Below are 27,921 nucleotides of genomic sequence, written 5' to 3'. Positions count from 1 at the left end.
AGATTATATGCTACGGTATTGGGGTATATTACTGTCTTTATTCAAAAGCGTGTTTCTTATTTGAGAACAAGTTTCCTTGTTTTCTTGCTCACGTATATCACTGCTCTCCCTCTCACTCGAGAAGCCCCTGCTCGCGTGGAGATATGCTCTATTTCCTCCAAAAACTGTGTTTCCGGTCTCAGATTCACTGCTGCCTGTACAAATGCCCTGCTCTCCGTTTTTAGACCTTTCTCTTGCATTCAGATTTCTTCTGTGCGCTTGCGTCACTCTTTCTCATGGATTTTCCCCAGTTGTGAAACAAGCCCCTCAAACTTTTCCCAGCCAAAATAGCCACAATATGGCGCTGACATCACCGCTTCCTTGTCGTTCGCCGCGCTCATTTCACTTCACAAACTAGTGAAGTAAGTACACATCTCGTCATAAAGATGTTTTTTTGAAGCCAAATCTGCAGTTTAGGTCTGTTTCTGGCTGGCTGAATTTAGTTGAATAATCTTCCCAAGATGGATCTATGCTCCGAGATTTATAGCCATCGAACACTGGTTAGGTTTGTGTTTCACAATTACTGTTAAAAAAAAATCAGTTTATTTACTACATTTTTACTGAAAATAAGATGAATTACATAAAGCTGTATGTTCATATGATGCATATGCTAATTTATAGCAATCTTGCTGTGGCGTAGCCTAAATAGAATTAATATTAACAACACAACAGTATTTTTTTTTCACTTTTTTAACTATACTAATGTACACCTGACCTCACCAGCTGTTTTAGTGACATTTGCTCCTTATGCACATTATGACATGGAGACGATAGAAGCAACGGTATCACTCATTTGATTGAATTGGGTTGTAATGAATTAGACTGTAACACAACTTGAACTGAACTTTCTTTGCACACTGCCCCGAGGTTACATTTATTGTAAATTGGTGCTACGTAAATAAAAGTGAAACGAAGTGAATTAAGATAAAATGATCTGATATTATGATCTGTTGAACCCAGTTTACCAATAATCGCCTGGAGGGAACGCTGTGGAGGTAAAACCGGTACACCCACGAGGTGGCAGTGACTGGAGAGCAGGACGTTTGTACAAGAGGCAACGAATCTGAGAGCAGAAAAAAAAGCAAGTTCAGTTAAGCAAGGCATATTTCCACGCAAGCGGGGACTATTTGAGTGTCAGGGCAGAGTTTCGAAGAGCAGTATAATGCATGGGTGTGAAAACAATGAGTCCCACTCTTTTGATTAAAGATGGCAGTATACCCTCATAGTATAGAAGTTATAAGTCTCGGTTTTATGACTAATCTCTTTCATTTCTGTGTGTATTTCCTGAATTTACCATGTCATATATTTTCCATAATCATTTCATCTTTACTGCAGAGGCCCTGTTGTGCTCTAACTTAGTTTCTTTCTGAGATGAAGGTTCAATCTGAAATCCAACACCTGACGTTCAGTAGGGGCGCATGTGCTGACATCAGTGCAAGTTTCGACAAGCTCCACAGAGATTTGTGTGACTGAATTGTGTACGGCTGTTTTTCGTACAAGTTTTTCATTTTTGGATTGGACCTCTGCATACAGTGTTTGAATCAGTATCACTGTGTTCGGGTCTCACTAAGGCTGCCATGATATCGCACGACAAGATCCACGACTTCCCAAGTGTTTAGTTTTTTTGTTTTTTTTCTTTTCAAGAAAATCTTTCAGGAGATCCAGTTTTACACGTAATCAGCTCATGAAAGAATGCTTTTTTTTTCTTTTTTTTTTTTACCTTTTACTGTCCTGCCTTTATAATAACCATTTCAGGCCAGTGTCATTCTTTTTAGATTAAAAAATAAATAAGAAATAGGTTGGATTAACCTCATCACTCAGCAGAGGCCATTAATTAACAGGGAATCCCAAACAGACGAATGTATGGAACAGTATGGAACTTCCAAATCAGTATTGCTGTTTTCTTTTAGATGAAAACACTATTTATGACAGTGTCTGGGTATTTTACATAGATAGCCTCCCTGCTTTCTTTTTTATAGAACTGTTATTTCATTTACTGATTATGAACTCATCTTTTTGTGTAATAGTTGATTTATTTTGGTTGCTCTTGTGCTTGTACAGCGCTATATATACTGTAGATAAAACTGAAGTTGAACTCTCTTCAAACTTGAGGTGCTTATATGGAAATTCTGAGCTTAAATCTTGAGCAACCTTATTGCAGCATCAGTTTATAAAATTTCCATGGGTCATAATCTGACCGACACTCAACAAGCTGTCGTTTCTGTGGTGTGATGGCACTGATCCCACTTTACAAATTAAAGCATGTGGTTCCATGATCAAAAATAACAATATTTTTCCCTTTTCCCCCCCTTGCACTTTGATGAGTTTATAATGTCAGACAATAGTCAGGTTAGCTTTCCCTTTAATGTTGAGACAAATGAAAACATGAGAGAGAAAAACTTCTCTGAGCACTTAGATTTTTGAGAAAAAAAAACAGCTAAAATTTATTTCAGAAAAGAATCTATGCACCTATTTTTCTTGGAATCCCATCCGCTCACTTGACAGGAATGCATGCACATGTTAGGTACGAGGGGCAGCAGTATGGAACATGGCTACATCATCACCTCATTCAGGATAAGTGATTTTCTTTTGAATAGGCCCAATTCATGTCTCTTCAAAGTCCAGACGCTTACAGTATGATACTGTGGTGATTGTGGGTCAGGATGCTTTCATCATTTTGTGTTGTGAGCTTTTGCTTGTGAATTTACAATTGATTGATTTGTTTTTATTTTCAACTGCAATATGTGCTTTATATTGACAGGTAGGGTGATCAGAAATAAACCTCCTATCCTTTTATTTTCTTTTTTAATGTTATCTCCAATGAATCAGCCTTGAAATCAGTAAAAAAAGAAAGAAAAAGAGGGTAATATTTAAAGAAATCATTTAGGATGATAGTTCCTCTCCCAATTATTTTGATAAAGCTCAAGTAAAGCTTCGTTTGATATACTTGTGCTACTGCCAACATCTGATGCTAGCTTTCTTCAATACATCCTCCATTCTCATATCTTACAAGGTATACCTTATGTAAGATGCACAGCTGCCATAATCTGGCCATGGGCCTTAACGCTACAGCAATTGGTAGCATCAGATCTTTGGGACACATGAGTTGGGTTGCTCACTTTGGAATGGGAGAGAGAGAGAGAAGGAGACCAAGAGAGGGTGTACCTCTGCGTGCCTGAAAAGTGTGTATGTGTCATGTCCCCTCTACACTGCCCCCTGCAGGTCAACAACAAAGCCAACACAGTGACCAGTCCTAAAGACACAGGCCCTGCCCCTGCACTGGTATACACACTCAGTCTCATCCACACCCACACCTTCTTTCACAAAACATCTAAACCACATCACATCCCACTGTGGAGCAGGTGCAGGTTCACCATCTCCACAGGGTCAGAACATTTTCTCCCCGATCTCCATCATGCTTGACAAGATTTGAATTCTTTATAGGCTGTGTAAGAATATTGATCAAATCAAGGGAAGTAACATGAAGTGAAACAGTATCAGTATCAGGCTATCCCTGAATGAAATAGTATGTAAAAGCATTTGTGAGTGCACAGCATGTCTCGGCTCCAAAGTCTTTGTTACAGCTAGCCTTGAAAGATATTCATAATTCAGATTGGTGTATTCATTTCCTCATTCATCTGAATTAGATGTGCATGCATGATGAATATAGAGATTGTCCAGACTGGAGTTTTGCAATGCTAATCTTGGGCTGAAACAATAATCCTTTATTCGCATTGGGCTTTGGCTGGTGTGGCCGTAAATCTGTGATTCGGGCATCCCCCTGCCCAGCACCCTCTCCTTGTCCTTTCCTTACCCTCTCATTGCATGCATGAGCTCGTTCCATGTCATTGGACATGTCTTATTCCTTCCAGTTTTGCATGAGAAAGCAGAATATCTGACAGGAATCCACATGTGCATTATGCAGGATGTTTTGCTGACATAGTTCGTCTGTGCATGGCATGTGTGCTCATCGGCTTCTCAACTGTCTCGATTTGGCTTTTGTGTAGTTTCTGCATTGGCTGTGTCAGGCCACATGACCTCCACTCTGCATGATGTGAAAGATTTTCTGTTCCCTCGTTTGCTGTCAAGTTGATTACGCATGAACACATGCATATGACATCTGCTGTCTCTTTCTCTCTTTATCCCTCTCTCTGTTTTCATCATCATGCACACACACACACACACACACACACACACACACACAGTTGAGACTGCTGATGTTATAAGCTAGTGTAATCTGTGCGAGTGATTAGAAGGACTGAGCTGGTCATCAGGATCGATTCCACAAAAGCCCAGACATCTGATTACTGACGCAGAACACTGGAAGACCAAATAAGACCAGAACAGACAGATAGACATATAGATTTATAGATATCAATGTTGACTGTCTTCTTTTACTTAGAATTCTAAATTTCACACAAACACATTTCCATAAACAATGTCTGTGCCGTCATGTCTCTTTTGGTGTTCTTTTGTTATTTGATCTCTCATGTCCTCGTCCTATGTTCTCTGTAGGAACCACAGACGACAGTGATCCACAACCCTGTGGATGGAAACAAGGTAGAACAACAAAACCATAGTTTTGATTGATATTTACACTTAACTTCAGAACTGTTCGCTCCTGTACAGAGGGCTTTTTTCCCCTTTCTTATTTACAATGAATAAATACACCCTCCCCCTGCTCTCACCCTCTTCCCGAACTATCAGCTGTAGTAGGCTTTGTTGTGCACTCTAATGATCCGTTAATGATAAATAATGTTTGTCAAGCTATCTTAGTCTTCCCAAGGATTACACTGATTAAAGCCCAGCCGTGGACCTCATTGGATGTTGTTCCTCCTCTCCATCCTCTCTTATATCCATCTGGAGATGTTACTGATAAAGAATAATTGCCAAACCAGCCAAAGCTTTTTACTTTAGCACTCGTTGATATTTATGAGGACTGGTGACCTGTCCAGGGTGTACCCTGCCTCTAGCCCAATGATGGCTGGGATAGGCTCCCCACCCCTCCGTGACCCTACGGTTGGATTAAGCGGGTGTAGAAAATGGATTGATGGATGGATGCTATTTACGAAGTAAAAGCCAGTTCAAGGTTTCTATGCCTGCTCATGGGTAAGTTTTCTCATCTGCAACAGTCTGCGAGGGCCCATTGGATCCTTTGCATCTGACGGCAAACAGCTCAAAAATGTGAGACTGTGGGAACTGAAACAGTTAAGCTGACAACTCATGCATCTGGATTGCTCTCCCACTTTGAAAAGAAAAAAAAATAAGCCCTCAACAAACTCTTACATGTTATGTGCCTGTTTCGAATGTCTGTATTTAATTAAGGGGCAAACATTTCGCTGTACAAAAGAATCCATTACAAATAAAGAATCTTTTTGTCATCCGATGACAGGAATCGGTTGAGAGTGCCAACACCACCATTGAGGATGATGATGTTAAAGGTAGGGAAATTCCACAGCAGTCTGGCAGCACAACAGTCAGACCCCAACATTTCCAATCCGACTGACCGCTCCTGTGTTTTTGTTTTTCTTCATTCTGTTTAACCACTGTTGGTGACTAACTACTGCAAACCCCCCCTTTGCCTTACAACTATTGCAAAATGCTTTTTTTAAATATATATTTTTTTATCCTGGCTTACCCTCGAATGCAACTTCTTTCTCCCATTTTATGTCTGAATGTTTTTACACAACATTTTTTCTTCAAACAATTTTATATTTTCAGTATTGTATTTAATGTCACCCCTCTCTATTTTTCTCCCTTTTCTTGTGTTTTGCTGCAAATATCATATTTCCCCATATAATTCCTGACCTGAACAAACATGCTTGTCTTTGTTTCATCCCACCCAACACACACACTTGACACCCGAATCATGCACCCGTCACTCATGCAACCTCTGTCAGCCCTTGGTCTGGGCAGCTTAGTGAGCGGTATGTTGAGCTCTAAGAGTCGTTCCTCACAGATGTCTGACTCAAGACAGACTCCCACCTCCACAGTTCAGAGTAAGTCCCTCTGCAAAAGGGGAGATGCCCTGTTTCATTTACATTACGTAGAACAATGACCTCTCTGTAAAGTGTCTCAAATCCCATGTTCCTGGTGTTAAAATAATTTCCTACAGCCTCATATTTAATCTAAGATTTGATAGTCTGTGATTTTATATTATTGTTCCTTATTCTACACCAGTTATCCTCTCTCCAGTGAAATGAAACCTCTGTTTATGATCCTTGAATATTTTTTCCTTACATTCTAATTTACTCTAACATCTGTAAAGAGGGTGCTGTCCTGCATATTGTGGCTTGTAGATAGAGATCTCCTCTCTCGCCTTTTGTTCCGACTTACCCAAATACTGTAAAGTACAGTGAAGAGCTAATTTCTATCTACATCCATACACTCAGTATTGTAGTTACTGTCTGTGAAGGAACTGAAGGTGACAGAGTAACATACAGTTTTTATTATTTAACATGTCTCTTTTGTTGCAATATTTAAGCAATTTTTTCAATATCCCCCAGCCTGCACCAATAACAATAAAGGTAACTGTCAATGTTACTTAGTTAAATCTAGACACATTGCATCTGAGCATTGGCTTGTCTGTCCATTTTGAGCTTTGTTGGGTGAAAGATTCCTGTCATCCTGCATTTTCCTGCCTGATATCACCATTAGTCATGGGAGGCTTTATTCCGTTTTTTTTTTCTTATTATTTTTTCTTTCTTAAACTCAGACATGGAATATCCCAAGAACATATGTTTTTTCAAGCCTTCCATTTCTAATACTTTTGAAATCCTGCAAATGCGTAGCCTAGAACCCATTTGAACCTGATTGGATGTCAGATTTTCTTTCTCTGCACTCAGAACATTTGCCTAGAAAACAAAACCACAGCATTTGCTCCACCTTTGTTGATGATGATCTTGTGCTCTTGCGTTGTAGCTCGCAAACAGGAAATTATTAAAGTCACGGAGCAGTTGATCGAGTCTATCAACAATGGAGACTTTGAGGCCTATGCGTAAGTTCCCTTCTGTTTATGCAATAATATGTAAGCATATAATTATTGGTTTGCCGAGTTTTCTGATTCTGGGTTCCTTTTTTCGTGTAACAGGAAGATTTGCGATCCTGGTCTGACTTCCTTCGAACCCGAGGCTCTGGGAAATCTGGTGGAAGGACATGACTTCCATCGCTTTTACTTTGAGAACGGTGAGTTTGTATGGAATGATAGAAGTGCCACAGAAAAGAGTACATCTGTAAAAGAAAAAGAAAATGAGAAAGAAAATATAAAGAGATGAAAAAGTGTTTTTTTTAATAATATATAGTAAGTAAGTAAGTAAGTAAAGTTTATTTATGTAGCACTTTTCGCAGAAAAGGATTCACAAAGTGCTTCACAGTGAGATCAGAATAAAAAACAAGGAAAAAAAAAAACACTGAACACACAGCTACACATACACATCAAAACACAACATCAAACATAAAACAAAATGTCATAAAAAACCTTCACCTTAACTAAAGGTCTGTCTAAACAGCAAGGTCTTCAGCTGCTTTTTAAAAGGCTCCACAGAGTTTAAAGTGCGCAAAGAAAGTGGCAGTGCGTTCCACAGTCTCGGGGCCACTGATTGAAAGGCTCGATCCCCTCTGGTTTTAAAGTGCGTGTGCGGAATGACCAGCAGGCATTTGTCAGAGGATCTTAAAGAACGTGCATATCTTCATTAGATCATTTATTTTGTTGTGTTTTATCCAAATCTTTTCAACATGGCTTTTGCCATTTCTTTTTTGCTATTCCTTTGTATATTTCTCCATAGCCTTTGCTGTTTTTCAGTGTATTTGCTGTTTCCCACTTGCTTTTACTTTTGTTACTTCTCGTTTCTCATTTTCCTCTTCCTATATCCTTTTTGCTTTTGCTTTATTTGTCAGTTCCCTCAGATTTGTCCATGTCTTGTGTTTTGCCTTTTCTGCACTCTTCCACTGAAAAAGCTGTTGAGAAATAAGCAAAGCAATATAAAAAGCAACATTTGTTCTGTCATCGATTCCTCTTTAGATTTCCTCATTCACATTCTTGTTCTTTTACAGCTTTATTGTTTCTTGAGGCACTCTTTATCATTCTAAAATCTTAAGACCATCAATTGTGGAGAAAACAGATAAGCTGAGCAGTGAATGTTTAAGACACCTAAAGCAGAAAGTGGAGCGATATGTCCAAATTTTAGGACAAAATGTATGCACTTTTGTTTTTTAAACCAAAGAACTAAAGATGAAAACCTCTCTCATACCAAGATAAATAAGGTAAAGGATTTACAATTTTTCCCATCAGTTTGTTGAAGTTTTGCTGGCCAAATGTGGTTATTTACATTGGACAATGACCGATCTATTGCACAAGTTAATTGCTGCAAATCCCTCTTGGATAACCCTCTTGTTTATTGTTTATAGGGGTTGAAGTGAAATTTATGAGTAAAACATTGTATTTCAAAATATTTCAAAATCACAGCAGCGATCAGCAAAGACCTTAGCAAATGAACCCGAAAAGACAAACAACAGTGATCACATGCATCTATCTCGGCTCTCTCCTTCGTTCAGGAATAGTGAAGGTCTCCAACACAGCAAATGAGGTATTGAGAATGTAATTGGAAGAGATTATAAATAGGGCATTTGTGTGTAAAACATGAACTGTGTGCTAAATATCAATATTAGGTCCTATCAGTTTACAGTTTGTGTTTGCTAGTACACTACAAGGGCGTGGGTTAACCTTGGAGCAAAAACTCACTAATGAATAATGACTGCCATAGATTGCAGAATGTTCTCAGTCTGGGTAAAAATAGTTCAGATAAACCAGTTATGTCCCAGAAACCTCAATCATTTGGCAAGCATGTGGTTGTCTGCTATCCAACATCAACACATGGAGACCTCAGTTCGTTGTATTAGTTACAGGAAGAATCACTGTTTTGCTTTTGCACAGTAACACAGCTGTGTAAGATTTTCCTTCTCGTCCAATGCAGGGTGAGAATATTACATCCACAACATTCACCCAGTCTGTTCTCTTTGTGATCTCTCATTTACAGCACTGTCCAAAGGGAATAAGCCGGTGCACACCATCCTCCTGAACCCGCATGTGCACCTTATTGGGGAAAATGCAGCGTGTATTGCCTATATTCGGCTCACCCAGTACATGGATAGCAGTGGCATGCCACGCACCATGCAGTCTGAGGAGACCCGTGTGTGGCACCGTCGTGATGGAAAGTGGCAGAACATTCACTTCCATCGCTCAGGCTCCCCCAGCATCCCATCCCAGTAAGAGCCCGGAAAAAATACACAACAGAAAATCTTGATTTTGGTAAACTGATGCAGACTTTAGACACGCGCATCCATTAATCTAAATATATTTGTAGCACAGCGAATGGCGCAGTTCACCTCTTTGAAGGGAACACATTTCTAAATACTCGCTAGCCAACTTTGCCAGAATGGCCACTGCACATTTTATGAGCTGTAGCTAGTAAATGCAAGGTGCTAACGGTAACTCTGCAGCCTTTTATTTTACCTTGACACTTACAACTGCTCATATGACGATGTCCTAAAAGCTTCTTGTTTACAGCACACAACCTTACCATAGTTCCATACTTATAACAATTTACTGCATATGAATCATTAGATCATTAGACGTTGAAATCACGTCTTCATGTAGACCACATTTTGCCTACCAATGTAATATTCATTTGGCAACACACCTTCACACTTATCAACATTGTCACATTCAACACGCAACTGAACAGATGATTAAAATCAATTAACACATTTGATTTGAAAATGTGTCCCACTGATGTTGAAATTGCAGTTTAGCTGGTTGAAAAGACAACAAATAGTGTCTGAGATGTTAAGACTGTCCCATATTATTGAGTTTTCATAGAGAAATCTGCATTGAAATTCTGGTTGGGAATGCTATTCATGTGGAAGGGATAAAAAGAACATAGACAATGCATTTCAGAACCCTTGTGGGGGTGGACCTTAAGCGTTTAAGGTCCATTACTAGTTATTAATGCCACTGAGCTGTTGCATAATGGCACTGTGTCAGAGTCTTTAAATGTGACCAACCACAATTGTGCTTTTTATGCTATTTAACGTCCTTGTATACTGATCAGCCTCTACATTAAAACCATGTACTCAAAATTGTCCCCCCCTTACATTGCTAAAATTTTGACTTATCAGAAACATGAGACATTTTCACATTTAGAAGATGCTGATTAAAAAAAGGTGAAAGGAATTGGTAGAAATATCCACTTTCCAACTTTCAATTAAATTGAATTCAGTTTATTTATATAGCGCCAAATCACAACAAATGTCATCTCAAGGCACTTCAGTGATACAGTCAAATTCAAGCCAATTAGAGTCCAATTCATTGTAATCATAATCCAATACAATCAAATTAATTAAATTCAAAATTAGTCCAATTCATACATATGAAGCCAATTTAAAAAAAGAAAACAATTTCCTAGCTAAGGAAACCAACAGATTGCACCGAAACTTTCATGTTTGCTTGAAATGGCTTGTGTCTGTTTCAAAGAAGACTTGATGGAAATTAGGGGGAATGGACACAACTTTTCAAATTGCTTCTGACCAGATATATGTTAAAATGGCATGACTCACTAGCTGTTTCCAGTGTGGCAAAAAATAAACTCATGTGAAGAGCCAACATCTTTCCAAATATGATATAATATCCCAGATTTTCTCAGAGATTAAAGTCATTCCTTCTACTTCTTCTACTGAAGAGCAGAAATTGACAAGGCAGCCTATATTCCCTGTTGGGGTGGGATCTCCATGTTTTTGGTGGGTGGAGAGAAAGAATAAAGAGCCATAGAGCATATATAGAGACTGAGTCCCTGACCCCACATCAACAATCCATTTAGACCTGAAGCACCCTCTAATCATGGGAACTCTAATACCCATATGTTGTATCAGGTGTTAATGGGTTAACGACTTCCAATAGAGCGGTTTCTCAAAAGGCCACACTCAGGCACCTGGAAGCAATCAGTGAGTAGGAGATACAATTTGGGGGGACAGAAATGCTGCATGAATCTAATTCTTGTCTCTTCTGCAACATAGCTCCATTTACCTGCTTTCAGCCAACTCACAAGAATGTCCCTCACAATGGTAGGAGTCATAGTAAAGCCTGTATGAATGCTTGGACCTAAGGTTTCCCCTACAGAAGGCTTAATTTTAGCATGTTCATTTGTGATCAACATGCTAATTTTTTTTATACTTGTCAGTGGTTTTAATGTTGTGGCTGATGGATTTACAAATGAACCAGTCTGATTTCTTGATATTTGATGAGTCACAGTAAACTTTTTTTTTTTTAAAGCTCTGCGTACCGTGTCAATGTTTCTTCACATTGTTGTTCTCTTTCTTCTCTTCTTGCAGTTAATGGAATATCAATATGTGGTCAAAAAAACAAAGAAAAGAAAAAAAAAAGAAAAAGAAATCCCTTCAGCATATCTAGTGCAGCAGTCAACTAGCCAACCCACGACTGCTCTTTAGACCTTTGACCCTTCTATAAGGATATGACGTCGCACAGGACGCAAGTATTATTACATTTTACCGTTATGGCATTTTATGAATGGACATCATTCGAAACCACCACCGGGTGGCTGCACACCGTATTTGGACATAATGAAACAAGCATATTGAGAACCGTTTTTTTGTTTGTTTGTTTTTTAAGATGTTTTGGTATGCATTTTAAATATGAAATAGAGATGTTTAAAAATCTACGACTCTAACCTCTCCTGAAAATAAGTTCTGTATTTTTATGTGTATTTATGTGTGTGCAACTCAAAAGCATTTGGAAGATCAGAATGTTAAAAATTGAGCTTGCTTTAGTTCTGGTGATGTATATACATTGTGATTGTTGATTAAAAAGAAAATAAATAAAAACAAACAATGAAATTGCTATTCTTGCTATCAGAGGACTTAAGAGTTTACGTAAAATCCAGTTAATGAGCCTACATTTATGTTTGCTATGAATCAAGTCATACTGTTTAAATTGTCAGATTTCAAACTATAGTAACTAATTTAACTGTAAAGAAAAGCAAAGCAGCTTACACTTTGCATTGAGATATGTTTGCCTTTATATCAGTGAAATAAGAAATAAGAGAATGTAGCATATATGTAACATATGACAAACTCAAGACTATTGTGTAGTGCATGGTGGGGGGAGGGGTTGTTACTGTGAGTAAGGAGCATATGAAACTATATTATCTTCTGTTTAAGTTGTCAAGCACTGACTTGTTTGCATTTGTTATTGTTGTGCATCAGTCCTTTCCCAAATGTTTCGAATCCAGAATCATGGAACTGTTGTAAAATCCATAACAGTGTTATGGCCACCATCCAGCATAATCAAAACCTCATGTAAAACAAGAGGGAAAATACAATATTGGTTGCCGAAGCACCCCTTAGATTTTGTATAAAACGGGAAAAAAAACCAAGATAATTTTTCATAATGTTTGTACTTGTATTGTATGACTGTATGTGGGGTTTCTGTTGTCATTCTATTGTTGTCATACCACTGTGTTGCTTTGCTAATTGCATAGAGAAGGTTTGGATGATGAAGATGGAGCAAAAGGCACTGGAGTCTCTACCTTCATGTCAAGTGAAACCTGAGAGCATCACAAAAGCATTGGATGTAAAATATCGCAGTCAGGAGAATGAAAGAGAGTTGGACGGTGATAAAAGTTGGGATGTCTTCCTTGTAGATCGGTGCTTCTGCTAGCCAGTGGTCTAACCATGGCAGGACTATGACAAAGTCTTTGTTGTCCCTACTGTTTGCTATTTCCTATTGGTTTGTCTCTTCTTTTTTAAGGGGGAAAATATGATAAATGTTTCTTTTGACAAAAGTATGATGTCAATGCAATGCACCACTCCTTATATGGTGTGTAGCCTGTTGCCAGCATGGCAATGGATGGCTTAACATGTTTAAGAAATAAATATATCAGCTAAAAGGTTGTGATAAAAGAATGAGTTTGAACTTGGCTTGAGTGCATGATTTGCTATACCCTCGAGAGCAGGAAAAGGAGGATGGCATAATAGGAGTGCCACAAATAAATAAATTTGTAAAAGAATTAGAAAATGAAACAGGAAATATAAAGAAATACAAAAAGAACGAGAATAAATACAGTTTTTTTTTTCTATTTTGTAATATAATTGTATTAATTTATCTATATGATCTTATTTTCCTTATACTTTCACACATTTTGCTTTTTTGCATTTATTTATTGCTAATTGCTTTTGTTATCGCTCAGTAGCTTTCGCTCAGTTGTTATTGCTGGTTCTCAGTGGCTTTTGCTTTTCCCATTTCCCATTGCTTCTGCTATTGCCTTGTTTTTTTGTCTATTAATTCAGCTTTCCCATCTCTAAGTTGTCTTTGCTTTTTTCTGCCGTGCCTGACCCTAAAAGATAACAAAAGCATTAAAAAAAAGCAAAGCACTGTGCAAGAATAAGAAGAATAGAACTGTATGAATAAGTTAATTTAGTTATATGGAAAAGAAATTAATCTAAAATCTAAAAATACATTTTTTCCTCACAATTTTTCAGTAATATCTGTTTATAGTAACTCTATTCCTTGTTTTTTTTCTAGATTTTTTGGCCCACTTATCCTACCATCCTATCCTATATATATATATAGAGAGAGAGAGGAGAGAAGGAGAGAGAGAGAGAGAGAGAGAGAGAGAGAGAGAGAGAGAGAGAGAGAGTGAGAGAGAGGAGAGAGAGAGGAGAGGAGAGAGAGAGAGAGAGAGAGAGAGAGAGAGAGAGAGAGAGAGAGAGAGAGAGAGAGAGAGAGAGAGAGAGAGAGAGGAGAGAGAGAGAGTAATAAGTAGTACTTATAGAGTGTAGCACAAGGACTGGGTCATCAGAGATCTTTAGTGATGTTACTTATTTGTACTTTTATATTTATTCCGAATGAAAATGAAACAACATCAATTCACAGTTACATTGAATACGGCGAAACAGCGGAAAAAGTTTTTCTTTAATTTCAGAAAATATCTAATTAAAATCTAATATCTTTGGGTGGTATCGATGTCCAAAATATTGAATGAAGACATCAAGATTAAATAATGTCGTTTTTAACTTGTTCCCAACTCACTGGCCATTGAAGAGTTGACTTGGCTGTCTCATAGTGTGTAGTTAGTAGAGTAATAATAGATCTAGTGGAGGAGGACAAATTAACATTCTTTACTAAAGTAAAAGTACAAATATGTTGTTGTAGAATTATTGTCATACATTTAAATACCCTGCATTGAATACTTAAGTAAACATGGTTATCATCACAGAAATGTCCTTAATATATTTAGTGTTAGCAACAATATCTCCCATGTGACTGTTAGACTGTTACTTGTGCATCAAGGCCAAATTAATCAATAACTTTTTAGAACTTGTGCTGTTTTGATTCTGTAAAATGTCTAATTCCAGACTCACACAAGTTAAAAAAAAAAAACACATTTAGTTCTTTATTCAATAGTATCCTACCTATTGTACATTCATGCCATCCAGTATGAAATGTCTATTTGAATATTTAAAAAAAAAAAGAAATTTCAAGACAAAAATGCCAACGTCCGCAATCACCCAAGGACATTTCATGAGGATACAGATTTTTTTTGTATTTTTTTCACCCCTATATTGAAATGTGTGGAATTCAGATTAAGCTAAATTAACAAAATGAAGCTCGCTAAACCTAGCTTTATCCAAACTTCAGATATCTGCTCTGGAAATTAACTTTGATTCACAAGATGATCACTGACTTCTCTAATTGATTGATTGCTTGGTTTGTAAAAATATTTGGGATAGCTGTTTCAAGTAGTTTTCAATTTTCTCTGAATTTCTACTCTTTATTTGAGTGTTTTGCTGTGCATGTTTAAAAGGTTGGGTACATCAGTTTACTTTAAAAAAAAAAAAAAAAAGCTGTTTTATGAGTTCTTATGTTTTGTATGAAAACAATTCCTTTGTAAAGTTACAAGTAACCAATGCTGTAAGATGAATGCCATAAATTAAAAGTTCAGTGTGTAGGTTCCCCCAATTAATGGTGGCGTAACAGTTGAAAGTGGTAGAGTTATCTCAAATGTGTACTACAATAAAGTACTTTAGTAAAAAAAAATCTAATGTGGATATGTTGAAGACTTTTTTTTAAAAGTGAAACAAAATTACTCTTTGTACCTCCTTCAGATTAATGGATTTCATAAAAGCCTGTGTATGGATAGTATATCTATTTCTTCCCCCCACTGTTATGACCTTGATAATTTCTTCTCCAACTTTTTAAGCATCTTTATAACTAGGCATTTGCTGCCTTATGAAATGGCCAAACGTCTTTCTCAGAATTAAAACCAATAATATTCAGTTGTTTGATAACATTTTTGTTTCTAAGCCAACATTTCTATACTGGTTTAAGAGAAATCCACTGCTGAAATTCTGCTAACATCCGGCAGAGGACAGAACAAGTTCTGCACTTTCCTCAGACCCATGACAGATGTGTCCTACTTTTCTTGTGTCAGACCCTCAGTTTTATGAAGGACAGCTTAAATATATTATAGCACTGATGGTAGTTCATGTACAGTAAAAGACATAAAAAAAAAAAAGTTTAATTATATAATCACACCCAACACTATATTTGAAGACTTTTATTCTCTATCAGCCATAGATACACTGCAGCCATTTTGTTTTTGTCTTTTTGATACAGTAATACATGCCCCTGTAGATATTTATATATGCATTGTATATGTATATAACTGTCATCACAGAAAAAGGGATGCTGATTTTTAAATTAAAAGCATACCTGTCACAGTGAACTTTCACTAATTTGCATTTTACATTTTTCTGAATCACAAAGAAAACAGTGATAGTGAAATAAATACATGTTGTAGGTACATACATTAGCGATGGTCAGAGGTGTGGATTATTGTGTATTTAAGCTCTCAACCAGCCTATCTGGTGTTACTACATCTAGTTACTGTACTTGTGCACAGAAAGCATGGAGGCGTCGCCACCTGACATTCAGGAGTGCAAAAGCAATCATTTGTAAAATAAACAGTTCTTTTCTTTGTTGACAGAAACCAGCACACACTCTTTGACCACACACACAGACCCATTCACTCTCAAACACATCACACACCTGGTTCAATACTTTGTGATTGAAAAGGTTAACTAATAAACCTTATAAATGAAATAAAGATGATGTTATCTGGTGACATCAGACGTATTTGATGATTTGTTACTCAGTGACGAATACTGAAGAACCTGATAAATTAACTGGTACTCTATGCTAATTTGTAAAATATACCAAAAATAAGAAAAAAATAGACTCTAAAATAAGACATCTTCAAACAACAGTTTATAATTCTGTAAAGATAATACCAACGATGTTCTCCTCAAACTAGCAGTCAGTGCAGGATTTCTCTCAACACATGCATAGACAAACATTCAGTGCCTACAGTCTAGCTTCACTCACACATTCGCTGCCCATACAATATGAGTCAATATCAAACATTTAGGAGAAAGCCAAAAAAGGTGCACATGATAAAAAAAAAAACCACACACATAGAAAGAAAGGAAAGGACAACCCACTGAACGACAAAGCGGTCAAAGCTAGGATCAAACTGCCAGATGTTGATTAGTCATGCCTGTTCTACTTCACATAAGTGATTATTAATGCCTAGGCTACAGATGTCAGTAATTTTCAGATTACAGATGATATATAATTACCATGGACAGAATGCACATAGTTTACGCAAAACACGACAGCAGCAGTTAAATTCAGTGTTGATACAGTCTGGTTTTCTGTTTGTGAAATCTTGACCACCTGCATCAAAGAAAAATATAACATGGAGACTAGAACAGTGAGTGAAACAGTTTCTCAGAAAAGAAAATCTGAGTTGCGTGAGGCAGTGCAATGTGAAATACTGTCTTTCAGTCTGAGCTCCGACTTAGACAGCAGTACCAGTATTTTGTTGGTAAAGTGTTCTTCACCTAGAAGAGATTTGTGAGTTAGCTAGTGTGATCTGTGTTCCTCTGTTTTCTTTACTAGCATCTATTTTGTGTTTTTCTTTGTTGTTGCTCTACCACAGGATCAAGACAAAACTAAGACAATTTTGACATTCAAAACAGAATCAATCAAGAAAACAACAGAAGGCTTTCTTTGGTCACAAAAAGGCAAAAGAACATCAGAACACGAAAAGTAAATAATAAATACATCATTTCAGTCGGAGAAGAAAACAGTTCTTTGCGATCCAAAAGGTCATCTTCCAAAACTAAAATGGGAAGACTGTGGTAGCTCTGAGGTGCTGAGGTACACACTGGGATTGCATGTGGCTAATGCATAGGATTAGGAGGGATGTTAGCATGGACAGAGCCAGGGAGCTGGGGAGAGGGTTACTCATTCTTCCACTCCTCCTTTTTGTCCTCATTGTCCTTTTCTTTTTCATAGCAGCGATGAAAGAGCTGGTGGAGTTGCTGCTGAAGGTCACAGGGTTTTCTCCCTTTTCTGTAGGTGTCTGTTTCCCTTACAAGGACTTGTTTGTGTCGACCAGCTCCCTTCACCGCTGTTCGTCTGAAGGTCTTACCTTTACGCATGTGGGCCCTAAAGATATCACAAGTGCAAAGGGGACAGTTCAGTATCTTAAAAGAACTGGTGACATGTATTGGTATAAATGACAGATTGCAACCAACTGAATACCCCCTTTGTCATCCTCTTCTTCCAAGTGAAAAATGTGAAAGACCCACACACATTATATCATGCTTTGTAAATCCAACATTCATATGCAATCACATGCACTGAACCTTCATTGCTGCTTTCTAGCTGCAGATGCCTCGATTCCATGTATAATATCATCAATTCCTATGTGTAATCTCCATTTATTTGTCTCCACTCGTTTATACAGATGTTTATTTTTGAGTCCCCATTCCCGTTGTTAAAGTTATCTACTAGTGCAATGTTCCATCACTATGACAGATATTGAATTTTATTTCTAAAAAAATACATGGGACAATCAATCAATCAATCATCACAGAATTTGATATAATGTCAGACATAAGGCTTAGAAAATTTTGTCCCTAGCACAATGCAATCCTAAACTCAAAGCTAATATGTCTATTGTATGATATATTTCAGGTATATTGAGAGTACAAGACATTATACTACACTTACCTCAGCAAGATTAGTAAATATCAGTCAACATTAGTACATTTTATAAATTCAAAAATTCACACTCATAAGTAGACACATAATTAAACAGAGATGCTGCATCTCTTTCACACACACTCACAGACAAACACGTTTGTCTCAGTATCTTTGTGGGGACATCGGATTGACCTAATACATCCCCTGGCCCCTTAATACTCAATACCTAACCCTAACTCTGCACCTAACCATAACCTAGTTCTAATACTTAGCTCTTCAAACCAAGTCTTATTTGTTCATAACTCAATTTCATAAGGTCCCTATAAGTTGGTGTTGTGTCTGAATTTGGTCCCCATAATGGTATAAAAACAAACGCACAAGCACATACACACACGCACACACACACGCACACACACACACACCAACCTCCTGACCACAGTTCCATCCTCTCTGACAATTTCTCTCTCTACCACAGGAGGGAGCTCTGCTCTGCTAAAACCACCTAAAAAACCAAGTGCCTAGCAACATGAAAAGGAGAAATGGCAATGATATACACAAGGATTGAAGCGGAGCAGCTTCATGGTGACAAATTCTGATGCAAAAATGATAACTGATAATAGAATGAATTGATTAATTGCAAATCAGACAGCTCTATGTTTTAAAAAAAATAGTGCTCAGAAAATATGTCAAATATAAACATATATATATATAAATGGGAAGGGGAGCAAACAATTTGAAAATAATGTTTCTAAGCATAATACTACAAAAAGATTTGCTGATTTTATCATCTACAGCTGAGGTTTTCAAAGTGAGAGGCAGTCCTTCACAAGGGGGCTCAATGAATTGAGGTGAGAAAATATAACATTGTATCAATAGAATCACTTAATTGTTTGTGAGATGGTTAAAGAGCTCAGATACTTTTCATCATCTTTTCAGATTTACTTTTCAGGGAATTTGTTTTTTTCCAAAAGTCAGAAACTAATACATTTCTTAGGACAGACCATATATGTTTGTGTTGGACTGGCGACCTGTCCAGGGTGTACCCCGCCTCTCGCCCATTGACTGCTGGGATAGTTCCAGCCCCCTTGTGACACTCAGTTGGATTAGGCTGGTATAGAAAAGTGATGAATGGATGGAGACCATTTATGTATTTAGTTCAGTGTGAATATATCAATCATCAGTACTTGGTTATCTGAGCTCATTTGCTCAGGATGTATGACATTAAACAACATCATCATGATGATCCCATTTGCATCCAGGAATTGAGAAGAAAAAAGCAAAAATATGGAGTGCGTGTTATGTACATCATGCCATGTACTGCTATTGACCATATTTGTGATATTGATATTAAAATACCTGCTTGAAGTCGTCTCGGGCTGAGGGGAGGTCAGATGCCAAAGATGGATCGCCTTGGGAAGTCATTTTCCTTTCCCCCTCCAACACAGTTGTGTTTTCTGTGTAACTGACCATACAAACATCAGCTGTCTCTTGCTTTGATGATGGGAAACCCTCAGATTCAACAAATGTGACCTACATCAGGATAGATAAAATCATCTTTTTAGTTAATGCACTTTATATTCTACTATGAGTGAAAATGCTATTGTCTCTGATTTTTTTCTGTTAAAAATAGAATCTTAAGACAATGATAATGAACACATGTAACAGCTGGCGGCAGACATACCTCTGTGTGGTCTCCCTCACTCTTGAGTATAGTCTGCTTTACCACCTTGGAGTACCCATCTCCCTCGGACAGAGTGACAGATCTCTGAGGAGCCCCTTCTAATGAAACCTCTTCATGTTCCACACCATCCGCAGAAACACACTTGCGGATAACTTTTCGGGTAACCTGATCAAGATAATGTGTTTAGAGATCAGTGATTAATGATGCATTCATTTGGGGTAATAAGTACCCATCAATACATTGTGCTTCACATATTTTAAACACCACTCAATCAAATGAGTTAGCAATCCAGAAACCCTTTTTACATTCTCAAGTAATATATTTATGTGAGCATATGTAGAATCTTGCTTTACCCTTTTGACAACTATGTGTCCATTTTCATCCTTGTACCTCTCCTCTGTTACTGACTGATTAGGGAAGTCGGGCATTTCATCAGCCTGAAAGGCAGGACAGCACAAACAATTATCAGAAATGCCAACTCGTGGTGTTCATGTGTTTAAGTCTCTCCGCTTAATAGCAACACATGTCAGGGAGGAAATAAGACACAAAACTTGCACTTAATAGGGATTTTGGGGAAACTGCAAACAAACAGAATTATGTTGTTCAATAAACATCCCAACTCACAACAGCATAAAATACTTTCAAAAGCTTCAGCCATCAGTGCAAAAAAAAAATGGCAGTTTATATTCAGAAACACACATTTGTACTCATTCCAGTATGATTAAACATTGTCAGGCAGTAAACAGTGAAGAGCTAGCCTGGTTAAAGTCTATTTCCACACGCAAGTGGAACGCCATCGACCATGCTGAATCAGATACCTGAATGACAACTCTCCTTCGTACTATTCTGGTGGTCAAAAATTCATCATCTGAACTTTCTGACATTGATCCAAGCTCTGCGGTGATCTCCTGACCAAGGAAAACATATCCACTCAGATATAATGGATGACAAATATGTCCTTTAGATAGTACATTTGCAGCAAAGCAAGCAATAAACAGAGTGACATGGTGCACTTTCCAATGTGTTGGAAGGTACAACATGATAGTCTGTAACATTAAAAAGCATTAAGAAAAGAAATCATGCCTTTACTTCAAAAATGAAATCCACAGATTGCTAAAAAAAAAAAGCTCATGGCTTATGTTATCACCAAGTGATACTGCAGGATCCAAGCAGCAAGGAGACATGCTGATTAAGGATTAGTTAAATCTAAATTTAAAACAAAGCAAAGGTTATAGGGTGTTTTAGATCCAGTCCATGGGCCAGAGGGTTAGCAGTCATTCATCTCTGAAGGAAATATAACATTTGTTAAAACTTAACTTTTGTGAACAACTTGCAAGTTTTCACCAGGTCTCATCTTACCCTTCTGAGAGACTTATTAGTATAAAATGTTCCGGGTGGTTGTGAAGCCTCACACATGGAGAATTCTTCATCTGATGTCTCTGAATAGTGCAGTAATTCTTCACTTCCTTTGTATACATGATGAAGGGGCTCACTGATAAAAGGAGCGTCCTCATAATCTTCACTTCCAGAAGACAACAGCACTTTCTGATTCGCCTTTTCCTGCGCTCCAAGATGTTTGAGCTGATCCTGGGCCTGACTTCCACTTGTTCTTGTCTCAAGGGCATCAGGTTCAGTCTCAGAGAAATCAGACGCCCCTTGTTTGCAGTCAAAGTAAGGCTCTGGGTCAGAATATTCAAAAGTAGAGCGGTCTGCGCCACTGTGCACCACCTCTGCATACTCTGGAAGTATGTGGGTATAGGTATTTTCAACAGAGGAGGTGTCGGCATCCCCAAGAGCGATGCTGTACTCCTCATCAGAAGCTGATGAAGCCACCTCAGTTTTTGATTGGACTGAAGCAGACCGAGAGGCAAAACATTCATAGCTGGTCGGAGTCTGGATTTCTTCAGAGTGCTGTTCACAGGTCTTTTGTCTCGTTTCATCTGAAGATATCTCCAATTTCCCCGATGACTGATACGGCTTTAGTTCCTCAAAGCCAAACTGCCTTTCACTTGTAACTGAGTCAGGAGTCAAATCAGACTGAGAAGAAGTTGTTTGAATGGAGGTTCCGTCACATAAAATTTGATCTCGGATACTCTGTGTTGAGGTTTCTTCTGTCACACCCTCTGACTCATTACACTGTGTGGTTGCGCCTTGTCCTTCATGACTTAGATGAACGTCACTTGTAAACTCTTCCCCATGAAAATGAGTCAGGTTCTGCTCAGGCGTTTCAGCATCTGAAGGAAATATTTCAACAACATTTGAAGCACGTTTGCCGGATGGCTCAACTTCTTCACCAAGGCTTTGGGGAAGTTTTGGAATTGAAAGAGCTTCGGTAAGGGATACAGGACTGTCTTCATCAATATCAAGACTAGACTTCGAAGTTTTCGCCATATCAGGAGTGACTGCTACATTAGTGTTACTTTCCGCAAGCAGTGGAACAGATGACATGCCGACTCCTGCGATTTGACTATTTTCTGGAGAACCTTCAGGTGAAAGCTCTTCAAACTCAGAAATTTCACCAACTTCCAAGCTGTCATCAAGGGATTCTGACAAAGATGCGTCAAGTGTCTCTGGTCTAAACTCAAGTCTCATCTCCTTCAGATCTGACAGAAGCTGGTCGAGCTGAGGCGACCCAGAGCCTGGTGGTGTTGGCGTGGAGTCTGAGGACACGATGGCAACTTTATCCAGACTGTCTTCTGAGTCTGGGGTCAAACAATCTGGTTTAGCGAAGCCAGAATCTTCACTTTGATTAGGCAATAAGAGATTTTCATCTTTTTCCTGCGGTGAGCTACCTTGACAGGTCAATGTGACATTGTCATATTGTGTTTTACTTAAGTCCGAGGTACTTGGAATTGTTAATTTCAGTTTTGCAATGGAAACTGCGCCTGGGTCATGTGCCAAGAGCGGAGGCGCAGTTGGAAAGCCCTGACTTTGTCCTAAATCAACATTTCTCTGTTTGGATGATTGTGAAATATTGTTCTCGGAGGATGAAGATGACACCTGAAAGAAATGATACAATGGAATGGGGAAACAAATCACAAACATAAATCATTTGTGGTTCTTTGGGGATGAAATTAAGACTCAAATTAAACATGCAGCTGTCACAAATACTATTTCAAGCATGACAGCAATGTCTCCAATACATTTTTTTTTTCAACTTCTGATCAACATGCGTAGGCTACATGTCACAATTAACAACATATTATTAACATCTACAGAAGGATGACAAATTTGAAAGATCTGAACCCTTAATCACTAACACATTTGGACATTGGATGTATCACATGTTTTCAGAGGAGACTGAGCTGGGCTAAACCAGCACACATTTTTATTTACCTTGTCATCTGTCTGCAAGTTAATAACACTGATTTAATCAATAACATAGAATCTAAAGAGCAATACACCGCAGATTAAGATGCTTATAGAGGGGGGTCTCTTTAAAACATTCTTAATAGTAATAGTTTTCAATAATGACATATTATATATGCATATATATTTGTAAATACACATACACATATATGTGTGTTTATATGTCATTTTACAATATAATAGCGGGGGAAACATAAACTTAAGTCAAATCAGGATTTGAAATACCGTGAGACAGTGAGAATGTGGAAATTGTTTCCAAGCGGGGAAGATTTGCAATTTTCGTGAAAAAGACGAATACTGTCTGCAAGTCCCTCCTGTCTCCTGAAGGGTAAACTATTCTGCTATTACCATTATCAAAAAACAACCACTAAGGATTTTCCCCTATCTGTAACAAATAATAATTACAAAAAAAAAAAATAATAATTTCAAAAGATTACAAAACTGCACCAGGTAAAATCCACTCAGTTGGCACAACAAACCCGTGGTGTTGTGTCCCTAGTAAAGACATTCGAGGGGGCAGAGGGTGGGAGGAGGGAAGCAATTACAAGCTGCATCTTGTAAGTTAAGAGAAACATTTATGTCATCACATTTAATTTTGCAATTCAACTGAATTTGGAGTTGAACCTACTGTATGGCTCACTGGGGCATAGTCTCAGAACATTTCCATTGCAAATTGAGAGCAATGTCTTAATAATTCTTTTTCATTGGGGTTGAGTAGAAATGAGTAGGAGCATGTGCTTTACGAACAGGAACACACGTGGCAAGCAGTGCATACCATCAATTTTCATGGCTGTTAATTAATATCTTAAGAGGGAAATGCAACTCCAAAAAATTCTAATCTAGTTATAATGTCACTTAGAGATCATGGTAATTTCTATTAGCTTTACTTCACTACAAGATCATTATGTCTGCTCCAATGCAAACATGCCACAGCAGGTCAGTAAAGCCTTTGTTTGTTATTATTAGAAGCTTGAGGAGCACCTACTACATTCAAACTTTAGATATAAATATATGTATATACGTTCGTCTACTTTCAAAGCCAACACTGCACTCACTGACAAGCAAGAGCTTTTTGCTGGCTTACCGACACCATGGAACCTTTTTTCTTGTTCTTTCTCATTGATTTTCTTTTCGTGTTCTTGGGGTGAGAAACTTGAGCAGGTGTCATCTTTAAACAGGTACTGTCCATTCAGGTTCACACACAAGTGGTCTTTATCTCACTGATTCTTTGCTTGCTCATGGACAACCTCTTCATGCCAGACAGCATGATGAAACCATTTTTGGATCAACAGATGGCTATGTGACTCAACTCAGCACAAAATTGCCTCACAATGTGAAGTTGGACCCGATCGAATCTTAGACTATTTGGCATCTAGGGAAGAGGCCTCATAAAAAAGGCTGCTCATTCGTGTTTGAACTAAGGATCCTGATTCAGCTGTCTCAGTTTGTGTCATCAGTGGTAGATTGATAAATCTGTAACTATTGTAACTATGTAAAGCTTATAAGAGAAAACGAAAATATCTGGCAGAAAAATTTCTCCTAGAATACTTCTCAGACCAGTTATCGAAAAAAATAATCCACTTTAATAGAGTCAGAGCCTGTCAATTGATGAGCTAAAAAAAGACACAAACACAAAACAAATATCTATTGACGTTTATTATATTGTCAAACTTTTTCGGGACAATATACAACAGAAGTCGCTTTAAGAATCCAAATCAGGTAAATTCAGAATATTTTACGATACATCTAAGAAAATTATTGTTGAAAACATGAAAAGTTTGAGAAATATGATGTACTGTGGAGTTAGGCGTTTAAACAATTTTAGTCATTTTTATGACTAAAAAAAATACTTTTTTTCTTTGGGTCAGAAATCCAGACTCTGTGATGAATAGCATTTTGTTAACTCAGCCCAGAACTAGCAAACTATTCTATCAAACTATACATCAAACAGCAAGCTAGCTGACAAGTGTTGACAAGTCACTTCAAACATGTTCATACCAGAAGACTAAATGAACAGAAATATTGTACCTAGCTTTGATTTTGAAAGTATTACAAATTTTGGATGTGCTTGTCAGTTATTAATTTTCATATAATTTCTGTTTGTGTCAAAATTTAGCCTGTCTCTCTTAAGCTTTTAATGTTAATTGCACATTTTTTGGGAGATGACTCAGTTTTAATCTATTTGGTGTTTGAGAGAAATTGTCAAAGTGTGACTGACTTCTGTTGTATATTGGAAAAAATTGACCATAGTTAAGGTTCTTTTGCAAATTCAGACGAATGGTAATGGCGGTAACAACATTTCCCCTTATAAAGTGGATCACATGAATGGGATATAAGTAATGGCTTGCATTTTTTCACTGCTCGCTGAAGTGAAGAAGAGCTCTCAGCTGATAACGGTTGGAGTACAAGGGATAAAGGGTTGAGTGAGACTGAATTATCATTAGAAAAAGGACCACCCTGCTGTTGTGCCCCTTGTGTGTTGGCCTTAACAACCTCTGCATATGTAAGAGGTTTATTAGCAGAGAGTAGAGGGAATACAGTTACAGTTCTACCTGAGTGTTTGACCTCGAAAGCTGAAGGAAGTGAATCTGGTGAATCTGCTCTGTTGTTAGCAAACATGTGTTCGAGATGAAAGTCAAAGTCATCACATTCTGACATTGTTGAGAGAGGTGATGATGGTCTGTGTTCAGAGTATTTTAAGTAATAGTTACAGTGTTGATTATTCATTTGACCAAAGGTCATGAGAGGAGAGAAAGTATGATCTTCATCTCCTGCAACAGATTCTGGGGAGGACGCTCTAAAGTCTGCCAGCCAGTCTTGTAAAAGTGAAAAGTCAAAATCAGAGGACACAGATTCTGGGGACAACCCCCTGCTACTAAATAACTTATCCAGTTCAAAGTCTGACAAAACTGACTGCGGGGACTCTGGTCTGTCCTCCTCAAAAAGAATTTCCAAACACAAATCAGCACCTTCCCAGTCTGATAAAGTAGATTCTGGTGTAAACGACCTGTGTCTTGAAAGTTCTACATTACAGTCAATATGAGTACATCTGAACTGAGGAACAGGTGAGTCAGGAGACAGGAGCCTCAGTTCACTGTCAGAGTCCAGAGACTCTGGAGAATGTGGTCTTAACTCAGACAGCCAATCATCTATGAAGGAGAAGCTGTACTGATCTTCTGATGATACAGAAGGAGGCCGAACATCTTCAGACTCTAAAGATGTGATAATCTGAATTGTCTCTCTGTGTTTTTCATATGTAACGCCTCGCACAGCATCTGCATATGTAAAAGGTCTGTTAGCAGACAGCAGAGGGGATGCAGTTACAGTTCCACCTGAGTGTTTGACCTCGAAAGCTGAAGGAAGTGAATCTGGTGAATCTGCTCTGTTGTTAGCAAACATGTGTTCGAGATAAAAGTCAAAGTCATCACATTCTGACATTGTTGAGAAAGGTGATGATGGTCTGTGTTCAGAGTATTTTAAGTAATAGTTACAGTGTTGATTATTTATTTGACTAAATGTCATAAGAAGAGACGAAGTATGATCTTCATCTCCTGCAACAGATTCTGGGGAGGACGCTCTAAAGTCTGCCAGCCAGTCTTGTAAAAGTGAAAAGTAGAAATCAGAGGACACAGATTCTGGGGACAACCCCCTGCTACTAAATAACTTATCCAGTTCAAAGTCTGACAAAACTGACTGCGGGGACTCTGGTCTGTCCTCCTCAAAAAGAATTTCCAAACACAAATCAGCACCTTCCCAGTCTGATAAAGTAGATTCTGGTGTAAACGACCTGTGTCCCAGGATACAGTCAATATGAGTACATTTGAACTGAGGAACAGGTGAGTCAGGAGACAGGAGCCTCAGTTCACTGTGAGAGTCCAGAGACTCTGGAGAATGTGGTCTTAACTCAGACAGCCAATCATCTATGAAGGAGAAGCTGTACTGATCTTCTGATGATACAGAAGGAGGCCGAACATCTTCAGACTCTAAAGATGTTTTATTCTGAATTGTCTCCCTGTGTTTTTCATATGTAACGCCTCGCACAGCATCTGCATATGTAAAAGGTCTGTTAGCAGACAGCAGAGGGAATACAGTTACACTTCCACCTGAGTGTTTGACCTCGAAAGCTGAAGGAAGTGAATCTGGTGAATCTGCTCTGTTGTTAGCAAACATGTGTTCGAGATAAAAGTCAAAGTCATCACATTCTGACATTGTTGAGAGAGGTGATGATGGTCTGTGTTCAGAGTATTTTAAGTAATAGTTACAGTGTTGATTATTAATTTTACTAAATGTCATAAGAGGAGATAAAGTATGATCTTCATCTTCTGCAACAGATTCTGGGGAGGACGCTCTAAAGTCTGCCAGCCAGTCTTGTAAAAGTGAAAAGTCAAAATCAGAGGACACAGATTCTGGGGACAACCCCCTGCTACTAAATAACTTATCCAGTTCAAAGTCTGACAAAACCGACTGCGGGGACTCTGGTCTGTCCTCTTCAAAAAGAATTTCCAAACACAAATCAGCGCCTTCCCAGTCTGATAAAGTAGATTCTGGTGTAAACGACCTGTGTCCCAGGATACAGTCAATATGAGTACATCTGAACTGAGGAACAGGTGAGTCAGGAGACAGGAGCCTCAGTTCACTGTCAGAGTCCAGAGACTCTGGAGAATGTGGTCTTAACTCAGACAGCCAATCATCTATGAAGGAGAAGCTG

The 27,921-nt window shown here is 38.1% G+C and overlaps 2 protein-coding genes across 23 annotated transcripts in view; one reads left to right on the top strand and one right to left on the bottom strand.

Annotated features, from left to right (window-relative positions):
- Positions 1-11,946, top strand: part of camk2d2 (calcium/calmodulin-dependent protein kinase (CaM kinase) II delta 2) — a 47,291-nt gene extending 35,345 nt beyond the window's left edge. For 2 of the 12 annotated variants that reach the window (XM_075462808.1, XM_075462807.1), the window contains exons 14-23: positions 3,262-3,321; positions 4,555-4,599; positions 5,432-5,480; positions 5,940-6,038; positions 6,546-6,566; positions 6,961-7,036; positions 7,130-7,224; positions 9,075-9,303; positions 11,110-11,157; positions 11,425-11,946. In XM_075462808.1, the coding sequence (XP_075318923.1) occupies positions 3,262-3,321; positions 4,555-4,599; positions 5,432-5,480; positions 5,940-6,038; positions 6,546-6,566; positions 6,961-7,036; positions 7,130-7,224; positions 9,075-9,303; positions 11,110-11,157; positions 11,425-11,428 (726 nt within the window). In that variant the 3' untranslated portion in view covers positions 11,429-11,946. Of the gene's footprint in view, positions 1-3,261; positions 3,322-4,554; positions 4,600-5,431; positions 5,481-5,939; positions 6,039-6,545; positions 6,567-6,960; positions 7,037-7,129; positions 7,225-9,074; positions 9,308-11,109; positions 11,158-11,424 lie in introns of those variants that run through there. The other 10 variants (XM_075462813.1, XM_075462812.1, XM_075462816.1 and 7 more) reach the window with 7 other exon arrangements.
- Positions 11,947-15,653: 3,707 nt separating this feature from the next.
- ank2a (ankyrin 2a, neuronal) overlaps positions 15,654-27,921 on the bottom strand; it is a 78,443-nt gene continuing 66,175 nt past the window's right edge. For 10 of the 11 annotated variants that reach the window (XM_075462796.1, XM_075462795.1, XM_075462799.1 and 7 more), the window contains 5 exons: positions 20,198-20,281; positions 19,845-20,009; positions 19,520-19,693; positions 18,590-18,681; positions 15,654-17,623 (listed from right to left, as the gene is read on the bottom strand). In XM_075462796.1, coding sequence (XP_075318911.1) covers positions 17,416-17,623; positions 18,590-18,681; positions 19,520-19,693; positions 19,845-20,009; positions 20,198-20,281 — 723 coding nt within the window. In that variant the 3' untranslated portion in view covers positions 15,654-17,415. The remainder of the gene's footprint in view (positions 17,624-18,589; positions 18,682-19,519; positions 19,694-19,844; positions 20,010-20,197; positions 20,282-27,921) is intronic. The other variant, XM_075462804.1, reaches the window with a different exon arrangement.

The sequence above is a fragment of the Odontesthes bonariensis genome, chromosome 4 (assembly GCF_027942865.1).
Source record: "Odontesthes bonariensis isolate fOdoBon6 chromosome 4, fOdoBon6.hap1, whole genome shotgun sequence".
In the NCBI taxonomy this organism is placed as follows: Eukaryota; Metazoa; Chordata; class Actinopteri; order Atheriniformes; family Atherinopsidae; genus Odontesthes; species Odontesthes bonariensis.
Note: the sequence above shows the minus strand (reverse complement) of the source record. Positions and strands in the feature narration are given on the sequence as shown.